This window comes from Rhineura floridana, chromosome 6, assembly GCF_030035675.1.
Source record: "Rhineura floridana isolate rRhiFlo1 chromosome 6, rRhiFlo1.hap2, whole genome shotgun sequence".
NCBI lineage: Eukaryota > Metazoa > Chordata > Lepidosauria > Squamata > Rhineuridae > Rhineura > Rhineura floridana.
Window position 1 is genome coordinate 135,360,375 of NC_084485.1, and position 21,492 is coordinate 135,381,866.

General features: G+C 40.5%; 1 protein-coding gene across 9 annotated transcripts in view; it reads left to right on the plus strand.

Moving 5' to 3' along the window:
• The window catches only part of NTNG1 (netrin G1), a 327,946-nt gene that overhangs the window by 124,459 nt on the left and 181,995 nt on the right, over positions 1 to 21,492 (plus strand). For all 9 annotated transcript variants that reach the window (XM_061633866.1, XM_061633869.1, XM_061633871.1 and 6 more), the window contains one exon: positions 10,401 to 11,038. In XM_061633866.1, the coding sequence (XP_061489850.1) occupies positions 10,401 to 11,038 (638 nt within the window). The remainder of the gene's footprint in view (positions 1 to 10,400; positions 11,039 to 21,492) is intronic.

Below are 21,492 nucleotides of genomic sequence, written 5' to 3' on the forward strand. Positions count from 1 at the left end.
GGACATGGGGTTAGAAGGCACCAATTTCTACCTGAGCGATGTGCCATTCTCTCCCCATTCTTCCTTTTCATATTTTGTATCTGCACTCTGCCCACTCATCTAGTCCTGTTAACCACCTTTTCCACCTTTGTGCTGAATCCTACTGGAATCAGGGTAGGCAGAATGTTGTATCCAGCAGCTAAGTTCCTGGGAAATCATCTCACCTGTTCAAAGACCAGTCTGAAAGGTCAGCCAATTTCTTCCCAATCAAGTAGTTAATATTTTTTAGCAGCTCCTGCCTGCTCTGCTGCAAGGGAGCAGGCAATGCTTTAAGGAGACACAGCAGTGTGCAATCTAGGTTATCCATTCAACTTCCTACAACCTGCTGTCTGCTAGCATCTAGGGAGCCGTGTGTAGTGCCTGAGTAGCTTTAGTTTTACATAAAGAGAATCACAACAGATCCACAATCAGAATTTCTTGGCTGTGCTTTAGGAGACCAAAGCCAACTGTCAGAACAGCTTAATATAAATGTCTGTAACTTGCTGTTCAGTAGCTTTGATTTTGTACATTTTTATATCCCTGACCTCCAGATAAAGTAGTTGTGTGTGGGGGTTTTGCAGAGAACTTAGCATGCATGATAACAGTTACCCAGAGAAGCCAGATGTTGTCAGACTTTGAAGCAATTCTCATTTGCTGGCTTACTTTCAAGTGAAGGTGTGATTTGTATAATCCTGACCTCTTTCTGTAAAGTTCACATTTACATATATACAAAAATGTATAAATCCCAACAGAATTGGCAACATTTAGTGTTTTCATTTGATGGGGGGGGGCAGCAAGCAAAAGTACAGATCTATGTTAGAGCCCCTGAATATGTTAAACTGATTTTAAATGGCCAGTTGAGCGTGTTATTAATCTCACTTTTAATGTTTATTGTTTTTAGCTTTTCTATATTTCATTGAATGTGTAGGATGTCTATAGTTAAATGAAATCTGCAATCAAGACAAAAACATTTAAATTTTCAAAGCACCCTCCGTCACTTAATTTCTATATATAAACCTATACTAGGGGTGTGCAAGGCCGACAAATTTTGCCTTGTATCTGTATGTTGTTGGTTTTTTTTTTTAACATTAATTTTTATTCAAATTTTCAAAAACAAAACAAAACAAAAAGAAAAAGAACAAATTAATAACTAATACAATAAAAACTATTGACTTCCGATTTATCATAGATCAGCTATAGGTCTATAATATATAACAAACCTGTCTCTTAATAGATTATAAAATCACCTTCCTCCAGTGGTTATCTTAATTAGTATCAAATCTCATTAACATCATATCATTTTATTCTTTCCACAAAAAGTCAAAGAGAAGTTTCCAATCCTTGAGATATATATCCATCAATTTTTCTCCAAATAGACATGTCAATTGATCCATCTCTTCAAGTCTACTAAGTCCAGTAATTTCAATAGCTCTTCTTCCATTATCAGTGTTGATTCCATCTTCCATCTTTGCACACCCAATAATCTTGCTGTCATAGTCATATAATAAGAGTCTGATAGGAATTTCCTTCATCACAAATATTTCCTTGCCATCAATTCTGAATGTATTACTGAAATGTTGTTGTAAAGTTGTATCTCTGTTCCTCTTTTTTACAGAATGCACTAGCACATCTCTTGAGAGTTTTTCCATTGTCACATATCTGGAATTAATTCTGTAAACTTTCTCTATTTCAAGTTCCATCAAATCCTTCCAATCCAGGAATTTTTTTGAACCGTTGATATCTTTATCTCTAATCTCTTCACCAATTCCTTCAGGGACAGCGCTGAATTCCAAACAGTAATATTTGTCTCTAGGATCCATCACAGCCATACAATCCAGATCTTTTTCCAAGTCCATATTTGATAAATCTATTCCAATTTCCAGGGCTTGAACCTTCCCTTTAATTTTTCTTTCATCTTCTTTTGTTTGTCCAGTTATATCTTTGGTCTCATCTACCTCCTTTCTCATGGAATCCTGAATTTCTTTCAGCTCCTGTCTCATTTTGCCAAATTCAATTTTCATCTCTTGTCTGCTCTGTCTCAGTTCTTGTTTCGTTAGCTTAATCACATTCATTATTTTTTGAAACATATCTAGAGAGAGAAGCCCTTCCTGTACATCCAGGGTCTCAGCCACCTTCTTGATTGTCATTCTTAAAACCAAAAGAACAAAACCCCTTCAATTTCCAATATAGCCACTATTCCCAAGCAAAGAACAGTTTATTTCTTTTTCCAGTCACAAAGGAGTTAATCTTCCAAGCCTGTTGACATCACCCTCTAGACAGCACAAACTGCCTTATCTCTTGCGTGTCCAAAAGTGCAAAACCAATTTAGTTCACAGCATCCAAATAATTAGTGGCATAAAGAATAAGCAGATTCATAAAAAAAAAAGTAGACCAGAAAAAATAGTCCCAGACATATAATACTCAAATGTCATATAAATCAGATTTTTCCTCTTCAAATTAGATGCCCCTCATCCGTTTGTATCTTTATAATGCTCAATTCCATGCCAGCTTTTTGCAATAAAAACAAAGATAGGCTATTTCGATTTTCTTCCTCCTTAATTCCGTGTATAAAAGAGAAAGTTATAACTCACCCAGGGTTTCTTTGTTGCTGATTCTTTAACAAATCTCTTTTGCTGTAACGATAACAAAATAATAAGAGTAGACAGAAGAATGCTTGCCTGTTAAAATCCGTTTTTCTTTGAAAAAAAAAAACGTCTCGCTTAGTCAGTTTGAGCTTGCTTGTAATCCCTGGCTCCGTCCGACGCTGCTGGCTACCTTCTTTCATAGGCGATCCTAATGAATTCCAGTCCCCAACAAACACAACGAAGCTTCTGTGGATGATCTCTACGTTTCTCCCTTGCCTGGGAGAAAATTTTTTCCAGTCAAAAAACTCTGCTGACTGGTTTTAAAACTGAAAAAGCTTCCTCTGAGACGGGAGCTCGTCTCAGGGGCAGTCACAGGCGGAGCGATCCTCCTGGGAAGTCATGTTGTTGTTGTTTTTTAAAAAAACTTCTATCTGCTTCTGAGTCACTTTGTGCTCTTTCCATTTAAGCCTGTGCTTTGGCTTATGAGCTGCTCTGTATAAAACAAAGCTCTGTGTTTCCTCATAGGGGAATCTAAAAACAGCTATATCTGTTTCCCTCTTTGGCCAAAGTGGATGAAATTTAAAGGCACAGGAAATCCTGCAGAGTGAAGTAATCTTGCCAAATTGCAGATAATAGGTCTAGAGTTTTTTTTGTAGAAGTAAAAAAGATTCATTTTTCTCCATTACCCCTTATGAGTGGGAGTAGGGATTTATCTCTTACTGTAAAATTATTGAGAGGTAGCCAAGTGTGCTTGTACTTTTTAAAAAACTTTGCAACTTCACATTGACCTTTCTTTCTGGTGATTGCTTTCTCCAGTAGGACTTCCAGGCCTCTCAATAGGCCTTTACAGGTGTCCAATAGGCCTTACAGTATGAGGCTGTCTGGAATGCTGCCTGCGGCAGTCCAAAAGGCTCTGAGGGTTGTGCTTTGTTAAAGTAGAGCAACGTACATTTTTTAAAAAAGCTTAAATTAAGCTTTTAACTTTTTAAACACATCCTCTGCTGCTGTGCTTTAACAATAAACAATCCAAAGCTCTTCAGTGCTACACAAGAAACATTTTGGAGAGCCTCATTTCTTGCAAGGTGAAACCTAGAGAAACATAGAAATACATTTCAAATATGGCACAGGGACAAAGTGATACAAGGAGGCTCCAATCCAGCTCATGGGGTATTAACATCATGCTTCAACTTGGGAGGGTTAGAGATACCTGAATCACCCTGATTCATCTCATTGTTCAGCCTGCCTACAGAGCCGACAGAGCTTATTGTATACCTGCTTAGGCTCTATTTATGCATAGATGGGGAATATTTTTAAAGGCATTTGAGATTATTAATTTTGAACAAAAATACACAGTTGATAGTCATTTGGGTTGGGCAATCTCATTATCTTTTCTGAAGACCGATCTAATAAGATACAGATCTCAAAATATCAATATTTTGTTGCTGAGCAAACATGACTTATTTTTATTTATAGCAATTGCTAGTACTGTGTGCATTACACAAACATAAGAACAGCCTGCTGGATCAGTCCAATGGCCCATCTCGTCCAGCAACCTGTTCTCACAGTGGCCAACTAGATTCCTATGGGAAATCCATAAACAGGAGCTGAGCACAAGAGCACTCTCCTCTCCTGTGGTCTCCAGCAACTGGTATTCAGAAGCACATCGCCTCCGACTGTGATTGTGTCAGTGTCATGGTCAGTTATGGACAATACCTGTAACATCAGTTGTGATGAGTAAATTCCCATGATAAATAATATCACTGTCTTGAAACCAAGCTAGGTGTTGTACAATGATTGTATAGAAAAGAACAAACCCTTACAATTTAAGAAAATTACTTTAAATAATAATAATGAACTTGTTTAGAGATTGAGTTATCCTGCTCTATTAATCCAGTGCAGAAATCACTCATTTAGCCCTTTAAAATTATGTGGCAAACATCAGCAATGCTAGCCTCTTATCCCACAGAATATCCCAGTAGACTGTCTCCTTTTCACAATTGACACAACATCACACAATTCTAAATCCCATGCTTCAATGGGAGAGAGTTATGGTGCACTCCTGTATAGGTTCACTCCAAAGTAAGCCCATTGAGTTCAGTTGAACTTACTTCCACTTCTCAAACACTTGCCTGAGAGTTTAATTCAACTCAGTGGGATTTACTTCTGAGTATATATGGATCAGATTGTGGTGTCAAGCGCATTGCTTAAGTCTCCCAAAGAATCAATGGAAAATTGACAGTACAATCCTATACATGTCTACTCAGAACTAATCTCCATTCAATTCAGTGGGACTTATGTCCAGGTAAGTGTGTATAGGTTTACAGCCTAAAAGGCCAAACTTTAGTTTTATGGTCCCGGTAGATACTGCACCCCACAGCAAGACTCTTTCTCCCTCTCAATTATGTGAATGCTGGGTACCAAACTATTGTGCTATGACAACACTAGTACAGATATAGATCAACAAAAAAGTTTAATTATTTCTTATTTATTTATTCTATTTACTGAGTTTATTAGACACCCAAATACGTTATTAACTAGATAGTCCTAAGTAGGAGAAAATTCCTCTAGCGAAAGGAAGAATAAGTTGATTTCCTTGAAATTGATATACATATATATCTTGCGACTTACCTAGTGACCAGGGGAGAAGCCATTATTGGAGACTTGGATCTCACGGTGGGGATGATTGGAAAGCTCTGAAGCCCTGAGGTTAGGAGATGGAAAGAAATATAATGGTAATTACACAAGGTAGAAAAGGGAAAGATTAATTATGTTGAGAATTATTCTCCTATCTAGATGTAAAAAAGAACTCACAGTAATTAGAATAGAAGTTTATTGCCTTACAGTTGATGGAACAGTAGTTAACCCTCAGTAACTAATATTTGATCCTCCTAAATATGCAAAGTAGTTTGGAGAAATTTGGCATCTTCCAAAGGCATTGGGTGGTTCATTTTATTTTTATCCCACGTTTCTACACAGAAATACACCCAAACATACAATAAGAACATGAATACAAATACAACAAGCCATGATAAGAAAATAGCAATGTAGCAAAAAAGCAGCAGTAAAATGACATAGAACAAGTGAAAAACAGCAAAAAGAATTAATTAAATGCATGCCCAGATTATTATTATTATTATTAGTATTAAGAAAGCCTATTAGACCATTTCCAGGAAAAGTATTCCAGGAAAAAATTAAGGCCCATCTCCCAGTTACTGGGAAAATATTGTTTCCAAGGGCACAATCTTGTGTTTATGTATATAGATATTGTTAATGTATTTAGCTTTATAAATTAATTTGATATTTTTTATTGTACCTTGTGTATTGTAAACCGCTTTGAGATCTTTCAGATAGTAAGCGGTTTATAAATGGAAATATAAATAAAATGAATAAATAAAATCTTGCCATGTCTCAGTTCAACATTTCACAACTCAGAAAGCCAATTCATTAACTTCTTCTCAAGAATCACCTTGCAGTGATCACATTTTATTTGTTGGATGCAAACTCCTTTAAACATCTGCATTAATAACTCTGCTCTAATTGGAATATAGGATAATAAAATCCTTTGTCCAGGTCAAGCTCGTACTTGGCATGTGGGAAATCCTAGGGGAAATACTTGTTATCCCAGTAAAGGATCAGACTCCTATCCAAGATACTTTTAGTACCATGTGCAGGAGACTGAACCTGGAACCTTCTACCTGCAGAACTTGGGACCTTCTATTCCCTTTCCATTCCCCAGTAGGTTGCCATGTGTCCTCCTATTGGAGGACAGACCTCTGTTTGAAGGAATCCTTTATTTGAAGGGCTGTCCATTTTAAGAACCTAAGAAGGGAGAGCAGCAGCGTCCTTGAAGTTGCCCATCAGCACCCACCCAGCACCTGGATGGCAGTCAAAGCAGGCACACAGGTCTCCTGGTCACAGTCTTCCCTACTACGCTTATATGCACTGCATTTCTGTTTAAATTCCAATAAGTATTTTAAAACTTGCACCTATACATATAATTAGCGCAGGCAAATTTGATACAAAGCTGTGGTCTCCTTTTTGGTTACGCATAGGTGACCACCTTATTCCCCAGGCAAGTAAGATTTTGTAAATTGGAAGAGAGTTGGTCCTTTTTCTTTTCTTCAAGTTCTCAGTGTACCTCAAATAACTTACATTGAGGACAGAAGTAATGTGAAAATGTTTCTGGGCTAGTAACTTTTATGCACTTACTTGCAAGGCTGTTTTGGATCTGTAGAGCTATAGCTACAGATGTGACACAATGGCACAAGTGATCCCCTTCTGACTGCTGCATCAAGGATAGCTTTTCACAATCTTCCTTCTTCAACTGCTTTCTGCCCTTACCTTTTATGTTCTGGGTAAGGGCAATGACACTGGGTTGTCCAGGGCAGGTGAACATGTGTGTTATTGTTCTTATGCTCAATTTTGCAACAGCCAGTGGGTCTTACTGACCAGTAAGAACTTGCCCATAAGATGGCACTAATTCATCTCACCCATATATAGCAGTAAAACTGTGGGGTTTCCTGTTAAGTAGAGCAGTCTCTGTGTTCTGCCTGCCACTAACAGAGTCAGTATTTAGCTGCAACAGCCCATATGACAGTTGGCAATCCATTGGATTTGAGCTGCCAGAAGCCAAAATGATATACGGATGATTTAGGAGACATGATTTAGTCCACTATAATGCTTCTGGAATAGCATTTTCGAGCCATCCCAGCCTCTAAACAAGATAGCCTTTTGGAGCAAAAGGCAAAGGTGGCAGCACTTGAGTTAATGCATCAAAAGGTCAAGAGGAGAATAATTCACTTTCACCTTGCCACAGAGGAAAGGCTGAAGCCACTTATTGGCAAGATTATATATAAACATGTAGTTCATATCTCCAGCCACCACCTCGGCAGCCGTCTAGTCACAGAGTTGCTGTCATCGCCCACCTCCTTAATCAAGTGCTGGTGGATTATCTTGTCCTGATAAATTGGCGCTTGTATCTACTGGGGGCGGGGGGAGAGAGAGAAAGAGAAAAATAAGTCTTACATGAAGCACTTTGCTAGCCTGTAGGTAATGGGGTAGCAGGTGTCCGGATCAAGCCCCTGAGCTTGTAGTGCGCAGTGCAACAGAATGATTTGTGGAGAACAGTGTAAATGTCTTTAAAGGAAGGCATTACTAAACTGGCACACAGTTAAGCATGATATATTTGAGGCCAGGGGACAAAGGGAAACCGAAATGCTACAAGAAAGGAATGCACACTGTTTGTGTGGCTGATTTGGATGCATTTTGCCCTAGAAGGGACCATTTTTATGAACTGCTTTTGAACAATGTGACTGCGATTTAAGAAAAAGGGGGGGGAAACATTCCCAGCTTGCCTGCTGAGCATCTCTCCAAAAAGAATCAAGGGCTATTGAGCTGTTAGGCACTCATTCATTGTTCTTGGGGTTTTGTGAGTTGATTACCGGCAACTTATTCAGGGTAAATAAACTATTTTCTTCCTCTTAAACCCCACTGAGACAAATATTAACATTTGCTAAGTACACAACTGTGTGGGAAGGCTTTATTTAAGCAAAAGACAAAGCAGGAGAATTCTTGTTCGGATAAACAAATCAAGCATTTCGTTTTATTTCAGAGTTCCACTCCTGAATAAGAGAAAGGCAGTAGTAAAAGGACAAGCTGCAAATAGGAATGTTGCAAAAATGCAACGTTATTGGAACATGAAACCAAACATTATTGGAACATGGAACCAAAATCATGTGGTTGGGTCACTCCTGTAATTCCACTGAAACAAAGCGTGCACCTAATTCATCAATTGAAATCAGCAGTGCTTGAGTTCAGTTGAATTGTGCTCTTGATTTGGGTAAACTTTTGTACTCTCAGGGCTTTGTGTGCACTGCGTTAAGAATATTGAAACTCTACATCTGAGCAATCCAAATTCTATGCCCAAACTAAGCAAATTCTGCTGCCTAATTTGTCTTACGTACAGAAAAGGGTTACTATTTAGCAACATCTGATTTTGCTAATCATGGGCAGGTCAAAGAGATATGTCGGGCACTGCAGACTTACCTCCATCCAGTGAACTCTATTAAGCCATCTCTGAGACATTTGAGATTTCAGCAGGCACTGGCCACATAATTTCAGGCATATCCTTCTGCAGCCATAAGGGTTAGAAACTTGTCATAAAGGAATGAAAGCTAAGATGTTCAGAAAGCTAGGTTCCGTGCTTGATACTGCATCCTTTGCTTTTTTTGCATGAGAATTATGACATGTGCACAGATGCTGATTATTGTATTAGACTTGTCAGCACATGTTACCTAAAGTGAATAGAGAAGCACTCACTGAGTAAAACATCTTACAAATATTTAGGGAAGCAAGAAGAGTTCAGTAAGACAAGCAGTCACATAGAAGACATACCTGGCACAACCATGTTGACAGGCGCTAGATGTCTAGGAGCAATTTGCAGAAAACACAGCAAATGAAAAAAAAGAAAAGAGGGGGTAACCATGCTAATGTAAAATTATGCCCAGGAAGCAGCACCTGTCATCCTGATTATTTCAGGTCAAACATTTCTCAGTCCATGTGGCTATGTCCATAGGGACACTCTGCATGAAAAATTTAGAATATAAACAATTGTACTTGAAATTCAAAACCTGGGGGGGGGAAATCCCACCATCCCTGATAATGTCAAACTGTTATTGCTGGTTTTAGAGTCCAGAAGTCCCTCTTATGTAAGCAGTAAGATGAGTTTTATTGTGTTAGTGCATGTGTTTATTTAGTACATAGTTTTTATACCCCACTCTTCCTCAGAGTTGGGAACACAGGGTGGCTTACAAAATTGGATGTGCTACAGAATATAAAAATATGGGGGGAAATGCACTGTTGTATAGTTTCTGTAGCAAATAATAACTTTGTTGAGCATAGGCTGAGGTGAACCTCAGTGGGGCCTACAGGAATTCGGGAAGAGCTTCAAAACCCAATACCGTGGCTCAGTGGTACAGCATTTGCATTTTTTTGCCAAAGGTCACGGTGTGAATCCCTGTCATCTCCAGGTAACGCTGAGAAAGGCCCCAGTCTGAAACCCTTGAGAACTGCTGCCAGTCATTCTACGGAATCAGTATTAAGGCAGCTTCTGATGTTCCTGTGGTGCCTTTACATTTAAAGTCCCTCATACCAGAATAGATGGCCTGTGTTTGCCACTCCGGTCTTAGATGAATATTCACTGCTTAGTTCAGTTAGCCAATTAACATATCCAGCATCTGCATATGTAATACTGAGCAGCTGTCAGTTGATTGTTTAAGGACAACCATAATCCCAACAGAATGTACAGTCTCAAACTCCCATGTAGGTCAGGGTATGCTGACAGCCAAACTACACCATATCTGTGATCAAATCTCCCAACATCTCAGTTTTTGCTTAAGAGCAACTGCAGGAGCCCTAAAAACAGTGAGGATCAAGGAAACACTTAAGGCCTCCTCCTCCTCTCCTTGTACAGCTGCTTCTGATAAAAATTGGGGGGTTCATGCAGTTACAGAGAAATGTCAGGAGATCTGGTCATAGAGCTCTTATATAGTTTGCCTTGGAGGGATTAAATATTTGTTAACAGTACCTGCCTAGTTTCTTCCATTTAGTTTTATAGTGAAGAGTGTCTCCAAAGAACTAAACCTCCAATTCCTCTGGCATGCAACCTTTTGTCAGTTATTTGAAATTGAGTTAAACATGAAAGCAATAGCTATGACCTATGAAATTGAATACACTATCATAGTCCTTTGATCCTAGTGACCATACTTCTTACAGCTATTTTTTCCCCCTTCTTTCCAGGGGAATCCCTACATGTGCAATGAGTGTGATGCAACCATTGACGAACTCGCGCATCCACCTGAACTGATGTTTGATGCCGAAGGAAGGCATCCCTACACCTTTTGGCAGTCTACCACTTGGAAGGGTTACCCAAAGCCTCTCCAGGTGAACATTACTCTGTATTGGAACAAAACCATCGAGCTAACGGACAGCATAGTTATCACCTTTGAATCTGGTCGCCCAGACCTAATGATCCTGGAGAAGTCCCTCGACTATGGTCGGACGTGGCAGCCATATCAGTATTATGCTACAGATTGTTTAAATGCTTTCAACATGGAACCAAAAACAGTGAGGGATTTAAATCAACAAACAGTTCTAGAAATCATTTGCACAGAAGAATATTCTATGGGGTACATGGCAAATAGTAAAATCCTCCACTTTGAGATTAAGGATAGATTTGCATTTTTTGCTGGGCCTCGGCTTCATAATATGGCTTCTCTCTATGGGCAGCTCGACACAACCAAGAACCTAAGAGATTTCTTTACTATCACAGACTTAAGGATAAGACTGCTCAGGCCAGCAACGGGGGAAATATATGTGGATCCGCAACACTTGACACGCTACTTTTATGCAATCTCAGACATAAAAGTAATTGGAAGGTAAGACAATATAAACAAATACATATTCATTTGCTGTTTAAACACTGTGACAGTAATCTTCCATCTTCCCTTTCTAAAGATGATAGAGATTTCCACTGGAATTTGAATTGTTGACCATTTTGAGAAAGTCCTTTGCAAGCCTATAAGGTTTCAATGTGTTAATTTGTAAACCTAATGAGTTTAGACTGCAGATAGGGAACCTATGGTCCTCCATATGGTATTGGACTCCAACTCCCATCAACGCCAGTCAGCATTGCCAACAATCAGGGATGATGGGAGTTGGAATCCAACAACATCTGGAGGGCCATAGGTTCCTCATCCAAGGGTTAGACCAACCAGTGCACCAATGAGAGTTTAGATTATAATTCTGGAGACTTGTAGAAATTTAGCTTGGCAAGGTTGGTAAGCACCAGTTGCTTGCCTTACCACTGGATTTTCCGTTTTAACAGAATAGTGTGTTCCAGTTTATGAGGTGAACATAACACAACAGGCTCATTGTTTTCTTGGTGCCTTTGTTTCATCCAGTGCCTTTAGTACCTATCCATTCTCAAGTAATAGGCTATGTATTAATGCATGAATGGGAGTGTCTTTCAGATTCTCCAGCTCAGTGTTGGGCTATTTCTGGTGCAAATGCTGGTTTTAGTTGTGCTTGAAGAGATCCTGAACATTTTAATGAGGCATTTGAATGGGCCAGGCTCATGAAGGATGACTAGATTTAAAAGGTTACATCAAATATGACAAAGCAACCAGAAGAGGGACTGCTACTAGTCATCCTGGCGATGTCACAGACACCATTGGGTAGTAGACACCTGTGACACTAGCACAACCGCTACCTACAAAGTGTCATAAAAGCAACTGCTGTGTTTCTGAGTGTGTGGGTCAAGGTGGTGGATCACGTTTTACTAACAACTCCAAAATGAGAAACCAGTTCCCGGGAAATTCAATTTACTTATAGTGGATGCTCTAGCTGCTTGACTCTCTAGCAAGCACTCAGCAATGCTATCATTTTTCCCTCTCCTTATCATCTGGAAAGTATATTGGCCATACTGATAATCTGTTAATCTGGGTCCTGTCTTTTTGCTACAATAGAACTGCAGTTTTATCCAAGTTTAAAATGTCAGGTTAAAATGCTCCAGTATCTGGAATTTTACTGTGCCAGGGGCAAAAAAATCCAAATGTGGGTGGTTTTTTGTCCATAGAGGTAGTCATACTGTGCTGCATGAGATCTATCTTGCAGTTGCTCAGAATTGCCTGGAAAAGTGACTAGACTCGTGTAATGGCAGGCTAATGCCTCATCTCAGGCTAATTCTTCATTTATCACCATAAGGATGGAGCTGACATCCATTTATTCTAATCCTTGCTATAGTAAATTTCTGGAGGCAGTTTGACTATTCTAATCTCTCTCTCCCTTCCCCCCCCATACAGAATTATCAAACTTTTAAAAAATCTGAGTGAGTTTTTAACATGAGGTGTCCTTTAAATGGTACAGGAGTGCTGTGGAAAGAATTTTCCCCCGCCGGTTCATTCCCGTGATGCTGTTCCCACAGGAAAGGTCTGCCCAATTAGCCTTGCCCACATGCTTGTAGGCCTTGAAACTAAACCAATGATGTGGGATGAACTTCCAAACAAGTGCTTCTTCAAAATGAGTGTTTGGGGTAGTGTTTAAAGTAGGGATGAGGAACCTCTGGCCCTCCAGATGTTGGAGTCCAGTTCCCATCATCCCTGCCCATTGACCATGCTGGCTTGGGCTGATTGGTGCCAAAGTCCATCAGGTGGGCCACAGGTTTGACAACGCTGGTTTAAAGGCTACCTTAGCATAACCAGGTATATAGGGAGAAATATATCTACCTTTTAATTTGTACATTGCTTACTTGACTCAGAGATACAGCAAGGTGTACTGTGTAACTAGCTATGTGCAGATTATAAGAACATGAAAAGAGCCTGCTGGATAGGGTTCCCGGGTCCATGGCCTGAGACTGATCCTGTATCTTTAGGAGAAGAGAAGGTCAGCCAAGTGCTGATGTTCTTGCAACTCTGTAATGGGAAAACCACAAGGTGGAATTCTCCCTTCCCCCTGCACAACTTTTAAAGATACAGAAGACCTCTTGGAGGCTGGGCCTGGAAACCAAGAGGACTTCTGTATCTTTAAAAGTTGTGCAGGATGAAGGGAGAATTCCACCTTGTGGTTTTCCCATTACAGAGTTGCAAGAACACCTGCAGTTGGCTGACCTTCTCTTCTCCTAAAGATACAGGATCAGTCTCAGGCCAAGAACCTGGCCACCCTACTGCTGGATCAGGCCTGTGACCCATCTAGTCCAGCATTCTGTTCTCACAGTGGCCAACTACATGCCTGTGGGCAGTCCATAAGCAGGCCAGAGTGCAACAGCACTCTCTTCCTGCCATTTCCAGCAACTGTTATTCAGAAGCATGCTGCCTCCAACATTGTCAACATGTACTGTGGCCCCAGCAAGCAGAAGGAATTGAACATTCACATTAGATGTATGAGAAGGAAAGCTTGACCTCATTCAAACTGTGCTCACGGGGAGGATATATGTTGATTCTGCACTCAGACCCTTTCTATAATGCTCCTCAATAGGGTATTCTGTAAAGCACTCCAAATCTAGCCTTGGGAGCCAGATGTGGAGGCCCAGTTGTTGGGGGCAGACATCCATTCAGTGAATATGCATCAGTCTCCCTTGCTGAATCCTGTCACCTGTTGCCTTCTGCCACCAACCCAATGCAGAGGTACTGTGTAAGAACTCTTGCGCCTCTCTGCCGAAGATGATTTGGGCAAAGGGTCAGCTGATCAGAAGTGCCTGCAAACCCTCTTTCAACCCAGCCATGTCTTTATCTGCCCCACACTTGGCATCATATTTGACATCAGGTGTAGGGCAGGTGGCCATGCCTTGGCCAAAACAGCCTCACAGGCCAATGGCGGGCCCAAGGTTCCCCACCACTGCCTCATTGTCTCCTGCTGTGGTATAATTTGTGGCCAGCAGAACCTTAGAAACTGACCCAACACTGCATGCCCTTGGCTGTATCAGTGGTTTGGAGACAGTTTTTCCTTGGCAGACAGCAGAGTTTTGCTTAAATGACAGAATCCACTTTGTGTACTCTTGTGGTCCAAGCTCATCTCTGAGATTGAGTTGTACTTTTCTTTTAAAAAAATTTAAATTAAAAAATTGGAAGGCATTCCTTTCCCTTGTTTAATGTTTAGATGTTAACGCTGTATTCTGGGTTTAGTGAAATAAATTCAGTTCAGTACAAATGTCTGTTTATCTTTTTATCACTTTGCATATAAAGAAAACATAAGGCAGGAAGCAAGTCGGGTCTGAACCTATCAACAAAGCTTCATGGTGAAATTGTGTTCTTAATGAGAAGAAATAATTCAAATTGGGGGTAAGGAGGGAATAGCATGTGCCCTAGTTAGCATTCCTCATGCCCTTTCTCTAACACGCATTAGCAGTTATTAATTTGAAATGTCACAACACTGGTAAAATGCCACTGGGTTCATAATTGTTATTTAAATGCACAGCTATTGAATGGCTGATGAATGGTAATGTTATTTAGAGATCTCTTTTTTATACCTGTTGGAGCAATATCACTTTATACATCCTGTAGATTTCACTCTCTCTCTCTTCCTGGCAAAGGGCTGCAGTAGGTGGATATTTTAAAGTACATAATTCAAACTGAAGAACTGTTTTAGGGTGCATGGAGAGAACAAAGAGTTTTACAGCAAAGTCTGAACTTGTCCTGGGTATGTTGAAATTGTAAATTACACCCTCCTACACACACACAAACATGAGAAATCATCACTGTCCACTCCATTGCTCAAAGAGACTTTCATATTCCAGTTGGAAGGACTGTTTCTTAATAGTGATTAGGAAGCAAACAAGAGTTGAGTGATGGAGAGGAAGCTTACTGCAAGTGAATTTGAAAAAATCAGCAGCCTTCTGAAAGAGCTTTTTACAAATGCTCTCAATAATCCCATAGCAAATTGGCTCTAAAATTTAAGTGTGATGGTATAGAGAATTTATCTGATGGCTTTGCTTGTTGGCTAAAACCTGCAGTAATTGGACAGACACTACAAAGGGGTTATCAACTATGTAATCCTATCCTAGAAGATTATTGTGAATTTTTGCACTGAACTGGTGCAGATAAAACACCTCTTGTGGAGGTTTTTTCCCTGTCGCCCTCTTACAACTCATGTGGATCCTTACCTCCCTTTCACTGATAACAGCTTAATCTATTCCCCCATAACCAGGGAAAGGGTGGCTTTTGCTACTGGTTACTCCCACTGCTCCAAAAAAACAGGAAGCTGTGATGCCTCTTTCATTCCTCATGAAAGATGGCGTGGTTTATACTTCGCTTTATACTTGGTTTAGAAGACCTGGGTACATTTTCTCTAGTCCTTTTCGGGCTTGCATCTACAATCCGTTATCCTCAGATAACAAAACCTCTAACTCACTTCAACCTGTGTTATTTTCTCCCATGAGTTCAAGGGTCAAAATCTACAGATCAAAAATTCAGAATGAAAAGTAGAGAACACAAAACGTTAGAATCTGTTCTCACAGAAGCCTTTTTCAGACATTCTCCTCCGCACAATTATAATTGAATGGAGTGGAGAAACAGAGTCATCCCTGCTCCCATTTGCCCATGCATTGGTGGGGGGGGCATCTGGGAGGGGAGCCTGCCACATGTGCTCTTCTCGTAATTTGGAACTCTGATCACACAGTGTTGACAGTGGATCAAAATACATATTAAGTCAAATGTGTGATCTGATTGGTGTGTGTGAGTGTGTGTTTAATAACAGCCATTGACAGTGATCAGGATCAGGACTTTGATTCTTGAGGAATAAGTGCTGACCCTTTCTTGCACGCCATGGTCCTATCAGAAACCATCATCACTCCCAAGGTGGCACTTGCTGTGGGAGGGAAGCTATTACTGGTACCAAGAACCAGTTCCCTCTCACAGCAAATACTAGCTTCAGAGGGAGAGGTTTTCACTAGGAGTCTTCATGTGGTATGATCCTGATACTGATTCTCCCCGCCCCATAGCTGCATGGGGTCAAACCATGCTTTTAATGTATCATGTAGTTTGGCCATACTTTGCTTGGAAGCACCTCAGCCAGTTTGGAAGATTTTGGCTACATCTGGCTTTCAAAGTGATCATATCTTGGAAGGGCTAAGAAGCTGTCTTATACTGGGTTGTATTCAGCTAACTCCTACTCAGAGTAAAAAAGGTAAAGGTGTCCCCGCACTTGTAGTGCGAGTCGTTTCCGACTCTTAGGGTGACGTCTTGCGACGTTTCCTAGGCAGACCGTTTATATGGGGTGGGATTGCCAGTTCCTTCCCCGGCCTTTCTTTACCCCCCAGCATATGCCAGGTACTCATTTTACCGACCACGGATGGATGGAAGGCTGAGTGGACCTCGACTCCTTTTACCGGAGATTCGACTTCCTCCTTCCTTTGGAATCGAACTCCGGCCATGAGCAGAACTTCGGCTGCATTGCCACCGCTTACCACTCTGCGCCACGGAGGGTCTTCCTACTCAGAGTAGACCCACTGAAATTAATGAATATATGTGAGTCCTGTAACTTCAATGGGTCTACTGAGTAGGATTAGCGTTGAATACTTCCAACCATTAGTCCATCTAGCTCAGTATTGTCTACACCGACAATAACCCTTCCTGTACTAGCACCATGTTCCCCGTGGCTGACAGGAATGGACAGAGAAGCAAGACAGCGGCAAACTTTCCTGCAGAGCTTCTCGACTTAATTGCAAAGCTTCCCAAAAGGTTTCCCCGTTGCTCTGTGAGTTTTCCATTGACATTCTGCTGTTAGGCCCTGCCAAAAGGAGAAGAGAAGGTTTACACACAGATAACCCTGGCATTGCTACCTGACTTGAGACAAGCAGCTACATCAGACCATCTGAAAAAAGAAGTGTTAACCAGAACCATCACAGCTGTTAGCTCTGTTTCTGTTTTCAGATAGGTGACATAATCCTAAGAGCTTGGCCACTCTGGCCTCAGGCAGACCTAACCCCCTTCGTTTACTTCACATTGTTTGTTTTTCTTAACCATGGTTAAGGCCACCTAAATACGCAAGCCAGTTTGAAGTGGATATCTGCATCTTCACTCAACAAACCATTGTTAAGACAGTTTTCCTGCCTCTCTCCTTACAAGGCAACAACAAGTGGATCTCTCTGTACATATCTAGGGGCAGGATTTAGCTTTGCAAGATAAATTATGGTTTTCTTGTACATTTGGGATCTTAAACAGGAACACATTATGGTTATCACTAACCAAGGTTAACCGTATTGTTTGCACTGGACCTGTGTTGGATATGTAGAGGTGGCTGAAGGTTCATTTCAATTAAAAGGAAGCCCTAACTGATAATAACCTGACAAAAAGGAAAAGTGGCTATGGCACTAAACAGATATCCGAAAGTAAACACCTAAAAATGCAAATGGAAAGAACTCAATACTGTGTGTATGGGGAAACTTCAATTGCATTAACTGGAGTTGAAATTCAACTGCACTCCATATTTGTAAAAGACATTAGCCTGCAAAAGTCATAGGAAGGCCCAATAATAATCAAACAATCCAGGAACAAAATAGATAATTTGAAATTATGCTATTTGTTTCCACTGGCCCTTGAAGATGTAGGGAGGGGAGTGGAAGGAGATGATTTTGCTATGAAAGCTACCACATTAAATATAATGGCAGTTATATGCAATCTTTTCCAGTGCATTAAAGCTGGGAAACCTACCCATTTAATATACAATTTGTTTTCTCGTTTAGCTGCATTTTATTGTGAAATGAGTCTAATGTATATTGTGCTGGGGATGAAACCCTGCATTCTTATGATAAACACTTCAGTTTTCTGTTATGAGTTGTTTATTCAAATTCCATTTGCTACCTTTCATTGTGTGTTTATTAAGATAATAAATAAAAAAAAGAGGAAATGTGGCTGTTAGCAATTTAGGCAAGCCCAGTATGCTGCCATTATTTGAAAAACCTAATAATCCATATAAACTAATTCTGACTTATGGACAGCCTGCTTCACTAAATCAGGGCGATTTTCTCGGGTGAATAACAGGCGGGTTCAGTGTGCCAGTACCTTAATTAAAGAGAGCCTCTCTTCATCTTGATCTCATTTTAATTTACAGGGTAATACTACAATAATATCACTAATGGAAGGTACATTAAAGGGCATCAAGTAGTATTAACTGTATTAAATTATGGCACTTGTGTTAATTAACTTCTGGAGCAAGATGGTCCTAATGGCTAAAAAAGGTCCACTAACGCATAAATAAAGTCTAGCTGGATGAGAACAGGAAGACAGGAGAGGCTTCTTTCATTCTGTGCATGCTAACTGTAGAGAGAACTTTAAAAAGCTAGACAATGTGAATAAACAACAAGAAAGCTTTTCCTAATGTGCTGTTTGAAGAAAAGGCAATTTTACAGTCATCAAATGCCTCCGATTAATTGAAAAGTTTTTTCCAGACATATGGCTGGAAGGCAGTACAGGAGGGCCCCACTCATACGGCAGGTTCCGTTCCGGACCCCCGCTGTAAAGCGGAAATCGCCGTAAAGCGAAACCCATTGATGATAATGGGACGCGTCACGCGACAATGACATCAAAATGGTGCGTGACGGAAAAAAACCGCCGTAAAAATGGAACAAGCGCCTTAATGCGGGGACTTTCCCTAATTGAAAGCCGCCACATTAGCGAAGTGCTGTAAAGCGGGGCCCTACTGTATGTAGAAGATTCTAGCCAAGGGCTCCTTTGGAAGATACAGGAGTGCTCCCACAAGTTACTGTTGTGAACATAAACCTAATCAAACTTCGTGCTCATGTCCTCCCCATCCCTTTTATTCTTCAGTGTGGCCATGAGGAAGAGATCAGAAACGTTCACTTCTGTTTTCAGTTAACCACAGTGTATTGTTACTTTCAAGCCCTAAACTGTGGTTAATCTTACCTATGGCTAAGAGAAACAAGCTAGGATGAAAAACTGTGGTTTGAAGTTGACTTGTTTCCCTAAACAATAAATAAGACTAAGCAGTTTGTCTGTGTTTAGGCTTCACAAATAACCACAACTTATTTTAGTAAAATGCAATCACACCAACAGAAAAAAGGGGTGGGGGAGAACTCATGAAACCAAATCTCATTCACACAACACTGTTAGGGATGAGCCAATCTGTCAATTTTGATTTCTGTTTCTCATTTCCCCAATTCTCAATTCTCCACACTTCCACATCAATTTGCATTTTTTTAAAAAAGTCCTGGTGAAAATGAATCAGCATTTTATAGTGAATTTCTCCTAATATAAACATTTTTGTATGCAGTTTTGCCTAATGTATGCATTTTTGCAGAGCAGTTTTTCCTAATATGATTTATTCTTGTACGTTGTTTTCATGAATATATACATGTTTAGGCACACTTTACTGCAGCATATACACTCTTTACACATTACTTTTCTGAAGAACTGTATTGTGTTGCAAAATCCAGAGAAGTGAACATTTCAAAGGATGGCTGTGTTTCAGTTTGTGTGTTTTTTTAGAAAGTGCGAATTAGATAGGTTCATGTTTAAATGCAAACTGAATCAAGTTTCTACCATTATTTCCTTTTGCTGTGCAGTTACTTGGGAGAATTCAGATATTTAAGGATCAGGTGATGAAACTTCGATTGCTGTGGATGACTTTTGCTCCTCTGAACTTAGAAGGGACTGCCAAGATAAAATCCAGGGACCTTTTGCTCAGATCTTCAATACAAGAATCAGTGCTTTATTAAATATCTTGGAGTCCCTTTGCAATACATACCATTAAGCCTTTCATTTAATTTTTATGCTCTTCCTTCTGCTGGAATCTTCTGTATTTAAGCCCCAGGGCTTTGCAACTATGTCCCAGCAATAAGAGCAGCTCAGTTCTTGTCCCTCACATTTAAATTTAATCTACCTCAGAGTCTGAATAAGTTACCCTGGCTGGAGAGGGGGTACTCATAGTTTAGCATCCTGCTCGCCTACAACATGCCTACAATTTTACTGTGTGACTCTAAATGCTTGCTGTTCAGGAATCTGCCTGAGAACTTCGGTAACTACTTCTTTTCTCATTCCACAGCTTAGGATATGGTTTGTCAGAACAGAACAAAGCAAGGCCTTGGTCAATATGGTAGATAAGAAAATTATCGGCTATTTTCACCTATACTTCATGCATTTCAGGTGTATACATAAGCAACAAATGTTCAGACATTCACCATCCCATCCTAAACAGATCATTCAGGACACTCAGTTTTAATATATGTGTAATACCAATAATTTAAACCAGGATTCAAACCAGGATTAAAAGCTCAGGATCTAGATCAGTGGTTCCCAACCTTTAGGAGTATGGGACCCCCTTTATCAGCTAAAAAAAAATTGTGAGCCCCCCATGCTAATTGTAAATTTAGCCTCTGTTAAAGGTGAAAAAATGGTACATGGCAAAATCATATCTCCAAATATCCCTTTCCTTAAAAAGCTCCCTGCAGGCAGGGAGGTGTTGCTTTCTTTTCTTAATGCAAAGGTTCATCAAATTGGTATTCCCTCCCCACCCCCAGGGTCTGAAGATGTACAATCTTGTCTCCCAACATCAGTGAGTTACAGTGTTGGATTAAGATCGAGGTTCAAATCCCCACCCAGCCATGAAGCCCACTGGGTGACCTTGGGCCAGACACAGACTCTCAGCCTGACCTATCTCACAGGGTTGGTGTAAGGATAAAATGGAAAGGGGGGGGAACTATGTGCACCAACTTGAGCAACTTGGAGGAAAGATGAGATATACTTGCAATAATAATTAAATAAATAAATACATTTCAGCTGCAGTACTCGTTCTGAGTAAGGGTGTCAGCAGCGGCAGTGTGAGGAGATGGGAGTCAGTGATAGTAATCCTTCTTCCTGGTAGTTTCACCCTCAGCCTCATTTGGCATCTGCCACATGTTTTATGGGCAGATGCCTGCCCTTGGCATGCCTGAAAGACGCTCTGGTGCTGTAGCAAATGTCCTCCCTCTCATCTGGAGCAAGGGGGAGGTATCGTCTGCAGTGGCAGTGGGGAGCAGATAGTGTCCAGGGAGTGAAGACTTTTTAAAAATAATAAATAATTCATTTCTTTACTGTTCGTGTCCCCCTCTGGATTACTTTGTGCCCCCCCTGAGGGTCAAAACCCCCAAGTTGGAAACTACTGGTGTAGATGTTGGGGTACCATTAAAGGGGCAGTCCATTTATGATTATTTTGGGTTACATTTTTACCAACATTGTAGGGAGTGGGAATGGGAGTGGGGGTGGGAGAACATCATGTGGATTTGCCTGAAGCACCATCTCTACAAGACAGTTGTCAGCCATCATCAGCCTTGATATATAGGGCGGGGGGGAGGATTGAATCTTTCCAGTTAAGAGCCAGGCATATTGTATAATTTACAGAA